Here is an 11,523-nt window from a genome sequence, read left to right on the forward strand (position 1 = left end):
CAAAATTAAAGCTTGAGGAGATGGTATTTAAGTGAGTCAACAGACAATATGTCATGGTGGAACTCATGCCACTATCTTTGAAAATGGAAACTCATGATATACAGGGATGGCCAATGATTTCTTAAGGTAGCTCTGTTTATTCTCATAAGAGTGGCATCTACTTGAAAACTCTCCAAAGAAGGCTGTGATGATATAATATGAGCAAGGAGCTTCATCTGCTTCTCACTCCAAGTCACATGTGCAAAGTAGAAAGATGCCAAACCACTGGGAGGTTCCCAGGCTGCCCCTCTGCTGTGTCCACATTCTCCAAGAATTTGAAAGGCTCTTTCCAGAGTGCAACACTGCATGGGGCCAAGGACCAAAGCCACTAGGCATATTGATACTCCAGAATCCATACAAGCTGCAACCCAAACCTTGTTCTGTTTTTCTAAATTTGCATCCTAAAGACACCCTTCTTTCCTTTTCTCCTCCTTATATCATCAAAATATTTCCTTCGTATTTACACATCTTTTATACAACTTCATATTCATTTCACCCATTGGCTTTGAAGAACTTCCATTTATGATTAAAATATTTCACATCTTCTTAACTCTCTAGTGATTCTGATCAGATTAAAATTGACCATATGTTTAGGACTTGGGACAGATCAGGAGGGAACTTTCTTATCATAGTGTAAAGGTTGCCTTAGTTGAATACAACACTATCCTAAAGCTGGGCCTTATTTTGAAAATGGTGTAATCATGCTATAAATTATTATGTATTCATTAAATTATATATTCATAAACATGTATGGGATGGTGGCAAGCCTGGGTCTGAGCATTATCCAACTTACATCTTAAGTTGAACCTTTAGCCCTCTCTGAGGGACTTACTACAGCTCATATTCACATTTGTGAAAGTGAAGCACTGGAGGTTAAATCAGGAATTATAGCTCACACAGCCTGGCTTCCAGAGTCTTCAGTGTTAACAAGAAATTCTCAACAAACATTTTACTAGTAAAATTGTCATTTGTATGACCATGGTCTTCATAAGCAAACAACATTCTCAACTGAAATAGTAATTGGTCCATGCTAGGGCAAAATTTGTTAACGGAACCAGGTTATTATAAGACTATTATAAGACTAAAGTTTTAAAAAATTGAACTATGGAGTTATTTTAAATGCTCCCATCCCTCAAAATTGTGATAGTAGAAGCAAATGTCACTCCATTTTGGTTTATGACTTCATCCTGTAAAACAACCATGCTAAAGTAGAAGAGTCATGACTGGGGCAAGATGTTCTTTTTCTTTCTGTAACTAGGGGTGACTGGGCTGTGATTGGTTAGGCTTCCCTCCTTTGACTGCACTATCCTGCTTCTGTGACCTGGCTTGCTTGCATTGGCTAGACCCCCTGAACATCCCTTTTGCAGTTTTCAGGCTTATAAGTACTGCCCTTGCAATTGTTCTGGTCAGTCACCACCGGTGTGCTTCAATAAAGGCTTGATTCAATTATACATGAGTGGTCTGTAAGTCAGTGTATGAAGCCCTGGGACGAAGCTTTAACAAAATAAAATTGTCACAGCTATATTTGGCATCTTGAAAGCAATTTTCTGGACAAACTTGGTTGGAGAAAAATGTTATGATATATAATACGATAAGTAATTCTTTGATGAAAAAAACTTTTCAATTTCTGACCACCTTATGACCACTAAAGGTAAGGGCAGGAAGAAGCTCTAAAAGCTGCCAGATGCTAGAGATGGCAGGGCTGGAAGGTTTAGGAAGCCTCCTGTGCAACCCACTGGCCCCACACACTTCAGGCCTGAAGATGAGGAAGAATGAAGATGACCAGCTCAAAGCGAATCAAGTCTACACTGTCTCAAGGGGAGCATCTCCAACTATACTCCAACAACAATTTACATTGGCTTGAGGCAAGTGACTCCCCATCTACCCTGGCTCAAGTTGAGCGACTATATAATGAGTAGTAGAGGGAGGCACTGTGGTCCAGGCCTTGGAGAGGATAGCTACTGGGCTCTGGCTCTAGTCCTTAGGTCTTTCTCTAAAAAAAACAAAACCCACAATTTTTTAAATCTTTGAAACAATTTATTATACAATGTTAAAAAAAATGAAAATAAATTTCTCCCAAAGCATGGAAGAAAGGACAAAGAGCAGGACAGGGGGAAGGAAGTGTCCCAGGGAAAAGTCTCTATGATGTGTTCCACAGAAAAAAGTCTCTTAGGATGTGTCTTCGCAGGTGGGGGCAGAGGAGTCTTCTGGTGGATGCAGATGCGCTCCTGCCTGGATTTGGGTGGAGAAGCCTGAGCCCCTCAGCACACCTCATTTACACACCATGATGTCAGCAGCTGCACAGCTTAGCATCTTCCTGCTGTCCCTCAGTTCTGTCTTTCTGGGCTGGGCGTTTCCACGGGAACCACTCTCTTTCTGGAGAGTGGCCCACAAAAGCAGGGTATGCAGCATAGCTGCCTGAGGCATTTGGCAATCCTCCTCCTCACCCTCTTCCAACCCGGGATTCTGTCTGGGGGTTGCCTTGTGGAGGTCTCTTGGGAGGGTGAGGGGCTGGGCACTGGGTCAGGCTGGGAGGCTAGGCTGGGAGGCAGTGTGTCCTTGAGGAAGCAGCGGAGAGTGATGGTGGGCATGCTGGCACTTCTAGCAGGCTGCTGCTGCTGCTCACAGGGCAAGGGAAGGGCAGGCTCACTGGGAAACTTCTTGTGGCAGACCCAGGGAGGATCCTTAGGGCCTGGGTAATGCTTGGGCTTCACCTGGGCTGTGGAGGCCTCCCCTTGGGTGCTCTGGTGCTGGAGGATGCGGTAAGTGGCCATTGCATCATTGAATTTCCTTCTCACTACGGACACCCAGGTGTTATAGTGGTCATAACCCATGTTGATCATAGTTTTCAAGATTGTGAGGTCCGGGAGTTTGGGGAGTACCTCACAAGGAGAACTGGGTGAAGCTTCCTCCCCCTGGGTCAGCCACGGGTGCCCCAATACCTGGTCTATGGTGGGCCTCTGCTTGGGGTCCACTTTGAGTATCTCACAGATGAGGCTCTTGGCTTCCTTGGAGACATGTGAAGGAATGATGTACCTGCCCAACCTGATGAGTTTCTTCAGCTTGCTATCGGTGCTTGCCTCAAATGGCAATATCCCTGTGAGCATTGCATAGAGGACCACACCCAAGCTCCAGATGTCTGCCGGGGGGCCCTCATATTCTTGATGACAGATAATTTCTGGGGGAACATAGAGGAGAGTGCCAAAGAATTTATTCAGCTTCTTTCCAGCTGTGACTCTGGTGCTCAGGCCAAAGTCAATGAGCTTCACATTGCGTTCGTCATCCACCATCACGTTCTCCGGCTTCAGGTCCAGGTGCACGATGCCCTTCTGGTGGCAGTACTGCACAGCCTGCCCGATCTGCCTAAACATTCTGCGGGCCTCCTCCTCCTCCATGCCAGTTGTTGGGATGAAATCCCAAAGCTCTCCCCCACCTGCGTGCTCCATGATGAGGTAGAGGTATTTCTGGGTCTCCATGACCTGAAAGAGATGGATCACATTTGGGTGGTCCAATTCCGCCATCATCTCTGGTTCAGATTGCAAGGTGAATTTCGTGGCTCCTTTGGCCAAGACCTTCACTGCAACCTGTGTCCCAGTAAGAAGATGGCGGGCAAGTTTCAACTGGGCGAAGCCCCCTTCCCCAATGTCCTGCAGGACCATATAATGGTCCGTGAAGGCAGGCTCAGAGCAAGAGCTCTGCTCCTGCAGCGCTACACTGCTCTGACTACACTGATCTCTCATCCTAAACAGGAACAAGGATGCTAGATAAACTAAAAAAAATATAATAAACCAAAACAAAAAACCAAAACAAAAAACCAGAAAATGAAAGCAAAGAAAATAAAAGGGAGAAAAAGAAACCCAAATCAAAAAACCCAATATCCAAAGACCACAACCAGCCACCAATCACCAACCACCAACCGCCACCAAACGCTCTAACTATCTGGGAGTCCGACAGGTCACCACCAAGAGCTTCCTGTACTTATGGACAAAAAACCCAGCCACGGCCACTCTCTTATATACCCGCAGTTTGAGATCCCCTCACAGTGGCTCCTGTGAGGTCAGAGCCAGAAATGAGTCGGGCACACCCAGGCATAATCCCCAGGGGTCATCTCACTTTTGGGCCTCCAGGACCTTTCCAACTTTCATATTAACTTTCCAACTTTCATAATAGAACAAGAAAGGACCCTGGAAGGTCTTTTGCTTCAGTGGGTTTGGGAGACTGATATTTACTGGTTTAGAATTTAAATTTTGTACGATATTCAGTGGTCTTTTCATTTTGAGTCTGAAAATCTGTATTCACTTTGTGGCTTTGAATGGCCTCATTCTATCTATGCTCAAGATTCCTGCTTTTTATTGCTCTGGACTGAGCATCTTTCCTCCACTGGGCCCTTACTCCATGATGGACTACCTGTCCTTGGGCAGAGCAATGGAGTCAGCCATCTAGAAACTGAGACCTCTGGAACTGTTAGCCCCACAGAATCTTCTCCTCCAAGTTGTTCTTGTTGGATATTTTGGTCAAAGAGACAAGACAGATAATTAAAATACAACCATACATCACTGCATATCTTAATAATGAAATTGTGTGTGTGTGTGTGTGTGTGTGTGTGTGCAGTTCTGGGAAGTGAACCAGGTTCTTGCACATACTGGAGAAGCTCTTGTAATGTGCACGTCCCATCCTTGGGGTTGGGGCTTTCTGGCCTAACCAGCTCTCAATCCTGTTACATTTAGGCTGAACTGAATACAGGAATTTTGGAGGGATACCTACATTCAAACCAGAGCACATGATAAATCACAACCCAGGAAATTGGTCCTCACTAGATGTGTCCTGTGTGAGGGGAGTCCTTCATGTTGCACTGAAGGACTAATATTAGATAGGAACTCACATCTTGATGGAGACAGAAAGAAACCTAGTAAAATAAAATTGTGACAATTATTAAAAAAAAAGCTAGTGCTATTTTTGTTTTCTACAAGACATAAGAGAATATGAAAGCACCCCAGTTTTCTTCTATAGTATGAAATAAATAGCATAAATAACACTGTAACATGAATGAATGAGGGAGAGGTGTAGAAGAGGTACAGAAACCTCATGTGTATACTACTGAACTCATGTTGCTAAAGATTCACACCAGAGTGGCATCTCTTATGTTAAATGGAACCCCCATGGGAAACACAAGGAAGTCCTTGTAGAGCATACCCAACATGAGAGGTTAGGGAATTGAAATGTTTCACCACTATCATGAACTAAATAGGAGGAAAGATAATCAAATAAAGAAGCAAGGCATATTAAATAAAAGTTTGTGATGTTCTTCTTATAGGGACATAAGACATGCTGACCCAAGGGTCCATCCTTTTGTCCTTATAAGGACAAAAGCCACAGCAAACCAAAGGCCTTGCCCTGATCTCCTTATAAGGACACATGCCATTCTAAACCAGGGCCCCTCCATGATCTCCTTATAAGGGCAGAAGTCAAGGTGATCCAGGGCCCCACCCAGATTTCCTTAAAAGGGCACAAACCAAGCTGAACCAAGATCCCACCCTGATCTCCAATTATGACACAAACCATCTCTTGCAAAAATGAAAAACAATAACCAAAACCATCAGTGGGAAGTGTCTCTATAAAGACAGAGGGCAGGGGGAAAGCTAACCTTGGAGAAACAAACTAAAAGAAGATAAATAATCAAACATGGCTGGAAGTGCAAATCATACATTAATAGTAACTCTAAATGTTAATGGCTTAAACTCTCCAATAAAGCGACATAGGTTGGTAACATGGATTAAAAAAAAACAAATCCAACAATATGCTGCCTCCAGGAGACACATCTGATTGGAAAAGACTACACAGGCTGAAGGTGAAAGGTTGGGAAAAAATATACCACACACACGGTCCTTGTATGCAAGCAGGGGTGGCCATCCTCATACCGAATAAAATCGACTTCAAGACTAAGTTAATCAAAAGGGATAAGGAAGGACATTATATACTGTTCAAAGGAACCATTCACCAACAAGAATAACAATTATTGTTGAGAGCCACAGCCAAAGGGGCCCCAGCAAACTTCCAGCTGCTGGCTGATGATTGGCTCACAGCGGCCCCAGCAACATCTAGCTGATTGGCTCCTCCACGGAGCTGCTCATTGGGCTGTTTCCCTGCCCTTTCAGACCACGGAGCTGCTCATTCGGGGACTTCTTTGGCTCCGCCCACGCAACGCAGTCAATCGCCCTCAAGAGCAGGAGGATTGTGGGAGGTGGTGAGGTTTGTGTGGGTGAGAGGCTTGTGGAAGCCGGTGGGGCAGTTGGGCTCTGAGGGTTTTTTTCCTGAGGAGCTGTTTTGTTTGGCGTTTGTAATTCTAAAAATAAAGTTAGTTTCTTTTGACAAGTGGCTCCTGAATTGTGCCCAGCCAGACTGGGGCATTTGGTAGCTCGCACGGGGAGCGACTGAGGGTAAGTAAACTGCTCGCCCCTGAGGGCAGGGCGAGAGGATGGGTAGCCATTCTAAGTTTACTCTTTTGTTTTGCTTCATTTTTGTTTTAACTTGCCTGTCCCTGGAGATGAGTGAGAGGGAAGAAAAACCGCTCACATCTGAGGAAAAACTATTTGCGTCTGAGGAACAGATTGGGAGAAAGGATGGATGCACATGTCAGGAGGATAGAAAGGCTATAATGAATTTTTGTTGTTCCATTTTTATTGGATTCTGTCTCAGTTTGGTTTCGTGTTATCTTGCTGGGTTGTATTATAGTAGAAATACGGGATCAGCAATTAGTAAAAAACAAACCGAAAGAGTGTTAAGTAAATTGTTAGAGCAAGGAGGCTTCCCAGTAAAATCAAGAGCAGTCAGGGCATACGTTGATATAATACAAAAATGTAGCCCATGGCTTTTTAAGGAGGAGCTGTTAGATATATCACAATGGAACCATCATGGTGAAGATTTAAAAAGAGTAGAAAAGAACAACCCAGGGACTCTGCCAGTTGGCACATTGCATTGTGGACGAATGTATCTGGTTTGCTTAGTCCAAAGCCTTCAGTTCAGACAAAGGTAGTGGAAGGAGAAGACATATTGATTCAAGTAAAAGAGAAGGTCTCTCAAATTAGTCAGAAAGAGGAAAAGATTCAAGTACAAGAGAAGGTCTTTCGAGCTAGTGAGACAGAGGAAGGAAGTTTAGAGCAGAAAAAGCCATCAGGGGAAAAGTTACAACAGGAGACTGCTAATTACACCTTTATATCAGAGAGAGAAAGTGTCCAACCAACAGCACCACCTCTACAGGAGACTGCTACTAACAGCATGCTATCACTAGAGGGCAAAAGTGTCCAATCAACAGCACCACCTCCATATGCTAGGAGACTCCCAACCCCCGCAGTTGATAGTTGGGATCCTGAGACAGGATCTCAAGTATGCCCTGTATTTGAGGTAGGAGGGCAGCGAATTTACCAGGGTTTAAATTTCAAATCAGTGAAGGAGCTAAAAGAGGCTGTAACAACCTATGGTCCTCAAGCACCCTTCACTGTAAGCTTGGTCAAATCCATTACCAACTTAAACATGACGCCAGCAGATTGGGCTAATATGTGTAAAGCTGTGCTAACTGGAGGACAATACCTGTTATGGAAGGTTGCCAATGAGGAATTTTGCAAGGAGACGGCTAGGCGAAATGCAGCAGCTGGTTATCCTCAGAGAAATCTAGATATGTTGTTAGGAAAGGGACCTTATGAGGATCGGCAGCAACAAATTGCATATGATCCTGGTGTATATTTACAAATTGCTGTAGATGCAGTTAAGGCATGAAAGACTTTACAAGGACATGGAGGTTTACAAGGTCAATTATCTAAGATAATACAAGGAGCTAATGAATTTGTAGATAGGCTTATTCAAACAGCTACCAGAGTTTTGGGGAATACAGAACAAGCAATGCCATTAATAAAACAACTGGCTTATGACCAAGCGAATCGTTGGTGCAGAGATATCATTAGACCATGGAAACAGGAAGATTTAAACACATATATTAAATTATGTAGAGACATTAATGAACAAGAGCAAGTCATGGCAGCTGCAGTAAAATAGGCTTTAGATGCCAGAGACATTAATGAACAAGGGCAAATTGTGGCAGCTGCAGTAAAACAGGCTTTAGATTCCAGGCCAAGAACATGCTACAATTGTCAACAAGCAGGACATTTTAAAAGGAACTGCCCCATAGGAGGAGGGTTTAACAAAACTAGGTATCAAAGGAGTAGAATACCGGGTATTTGCCCACGATGCCATAGAAGGAGACACTGGGCTAATGAATGCCGTTCTCAAACCACCATAGAGGGTACTCCATTACATTGGGCTAATGAATGCCATTCTCAAACCACCATAGAGGGTACTCCATTATAAAAAAACGAACAAGGATAAGGTTTTTATCCACAATATCGTGGACAAAGGCATCGGGCTCCGTTGCCAAAAAATGGACAGGGGGCCCCAATGCTCCGGGGCCCCAAACCACAAATATACAGAGCACTGGAGGAACCCAGCAACCCCAGAAACCCCATCAGGGTAGTGCCCAGGACATCAGATCCCTCATCAGACAAACCAGCGAGAGCGCAGGGTTGGACATCTGCACCTCTGCCAGATCAGTACTAACTCCAGAGATGGGAGTTCAAATCATTCCCACAGGGGTAAGAGGACCTCTTCCGAAAGGAACAGTAGGCTTATTATTGGGACACAACTCTTCTACTCTAAAAGGACTTTTGATAAGTCCTGGGGTTATTGATCCCGATTATGAAGGTGAAATAAAAATTATAGCCAGTTCTCCAAAGGGTATATCAGTCATTTCACCAGGAGATAGAATAGCACAGTTACTAATACCAAGCCTACATGATAAATTTTCCAGTCATGCTGTAGAAAGAGGTTCCAAGGGATTAGGCTCCACAGGTGTAGATTGGGCTATGCTTTCTTTAAATTTAGATTCTCGCCCCATGCTAACACTAAATATTCAAGGACATGAATTTAATGGGCTACTGGATACAGGTGCAGAGCTTAGCATCATCTCTCGTCAAGAATGGCCAAAACATTGGCCATTACAACAAGCCACTCAAACGCTTCGAGGCCTAGGAGTGCCGACTAATCCCGATAGAAGTGCAATGTATTAGATTGGAAGGATCCTGAAGGATGTGAAGGAACTATACAGCCATATGTATTGGATCATCTTCCCGTAAATTTATGGGGACAAGATGTCCTAGATCAATTAGGTTTGACATTAACAAATAATATCAATCAAAATGTACCCACTATTATGGCTAGACAAGGTTTTAGGAAAGGAAAAAGATTAGAAAAACAAGAACAAGGTATAGCAGCACCAATACAAATAAATCAAGGAACAGACAGACATGGGTTGGATTTTCACAAAGGGCCACTGAGACAATAAAAATTACATGGAAATCAGAAAGACCAGTATGGGTTACTCAGTGGCCCTTGACTAAAGAAAAGATACAAGTAGCCCATGATCTGGTCAAACAACAATTAGCGGAAGGACATATACAACCTTCTGTATCTCCCCATAATACTCCCATTTTTGTCATCAAAAAGAAATCTGGTAAATGGAGATTATTGCAAGATTTAAGAGCCATTAATAATGAAATGGTCATTATGGGACCTGCTCAATCGGGGATTCCTCAATTGTCTGCTTTGCCAAAAACTTGGTATGTTTTAGTTATAGATATTAAAGATTTTTTTTTTCAATTCCAATTCATCCTGAGGATAGTCCACGTTTTGCATTTACTATCCCTGCACTAAATCATGAAGGTCCTGATCAGAGATATGAATGGAAAGTACTCCCTCAAGGGATGGCTAACAGCCCAACTATGTGTCAAATTTATGTTAACAAAGTAATCCAGCCACTTAGAAATCAAAATCCTGAGCTACAAATATTTCACTATATGGATGATATATTATTAGCACACAAAGCTAAAAACACATTGCTAGAATGTTATGCCACACTTACAAACTTATTAAAAAATTATAACCTAGAGATAGCAATAGATAAAGTACAATTAAATTTTCCAATTAATTATTTGGGAGTTCTATTATCCTCAACCATGGTCCGTCCACCAAAAATTCAAATACGAGTAGATCAATTCAAGTCACTTAATGACTTTCAAAAGTTATTAGGAGACATAAATTGGAGAAGGCCTTATCTAGGTATTCCAACAGGAGAATTGGGACCTTTATTTGATATCCTAAAAGGTGCATCAGATCCAAATTCACCCCGAATGTTAACGCCTGAAGCAAGAAAGGCATTAAAAATCATTGAAACATATATGGAAAATATGCATTTGGATAGAATTGATATAAGTTTGCCTTTATTATTTATTGTACTACCAACAAAAAATATTCCTACAGGAGTATTTTGGCAAGAAGGTCCATTATTATGGATACATTTATCTTATTCTCCTAACACTATTCTTACTAGGTATCCTGAGGCTGTAGGACAATTAATACTCAAAGGAATAAAAACAGCAAAGGCAGTGTTTGGAATTTCTCCTAATAAGATTATTACTCCATATACTATGAATCAAATTGATGAATTAGCTAATGAGTTAAATACTTGGGCAATAATCATGTGCAAATCTAATGTTTCATTTGATAACCACTTACCATCTAATCCTTTATTGTCTTTTTGGTCATTGCATCCTGTAATTGTTCCAAAAATGACAAGAAAAACACCTATCATGAATTCTCCAAATATATTCACTGATGGGTCAAATAATGGTACAATAGCAATAGTTACACCCGATCGAACTTTTACATTTTTAGTACCCAAACAATCAGCTCAAAAGGTAGAGCTTAATGCAGTATTACAAACTTTTGTGATGTTTAAAGATTCTGTATTTAATTTATTTTCTGATAGTCAGTATATAGTTAATGCTATAGTACCCCTTGAAGATGCTGGTAGGATTTCCCCTTCTTCTACTGTTTTCTCTTTGTTTTCCACTATACAAAGTTTAATCTGGGACAGAAAAGATCCATTCTTTATAGGACATATCAGGGCACATACAGGATTGCCTGTAGCCCTTAGTTTGGGCAATGATTTAGCAGATAAAACTACACATGACATACATATTTTCTCTATACTAGAAGAAGCTATAAATTTTCATAAAAGGTTCCATGTCAATGCTAATACTTTACAAAAGCGTTTTAAAATAACTAAGGAACAAGCTAGACAAATAATAAAACAATGTCAAAATTGTGTGACCTTTTTACCACAAGTTAATCTTGGAGTCAATCCTAGAGGATTCATACCTAACCATATTTGGCAGATGGACGTCACACACTTGCCAGAATTTGGAAAATTAAAATATTTGCATGTTACAGTTGATACTTCTTCTGGATTTTTGATGGGCTCCCTTCATGCCGGAGAAAAAACTAAAGATGTTATAGCTCATTGCTTACAAAATTTTGCCACTGTGGACATTCCAAAACAGTTAAAAACAGATAATGCCCCTGGTTATATGTCTACGT

At 42.0% G+C, this 11,523-nt stretch overlaps 1 protein-coding gene across 1 annotated transcript; it reads right to left on the minus strand.

The window, feature by feature from the left end:
• Nucleotides 1–2,366: 2,366 nt before the first annotated feature.
• LOC144255098 (sperm motility kinase-like) lies at nucleotides 2,367–3,779 on the minus strand. Its single transcript, XM_077799119.1, has one exon. The coding sequence runs from the start codon at nucleotides 3,777–3,779 to the stop codon at nucleotides 2,367–2,369; it is 1,413 nt and encodes a 470-aa protein (XP_077655245.1).
• Between the last annotated feature and the right edge of the window lie 7,744 nt (nucleotides 3,780–11,523).

Source organism: Urocitellus parryii, chromosome 5 (assembly GCF_045843805.1).
Source record: "Urocitellus parryii isolate mUroPar1 chromosome 5, mUroPar1.hap1, whole genome shotgun sequence".
Classification (NCBI taxonomy): Eukaryota; Metazoa; Chordata; class Mammalia; order Rodentia; family Sciuridae; genus Urocitellus; species Urocitellus parryii.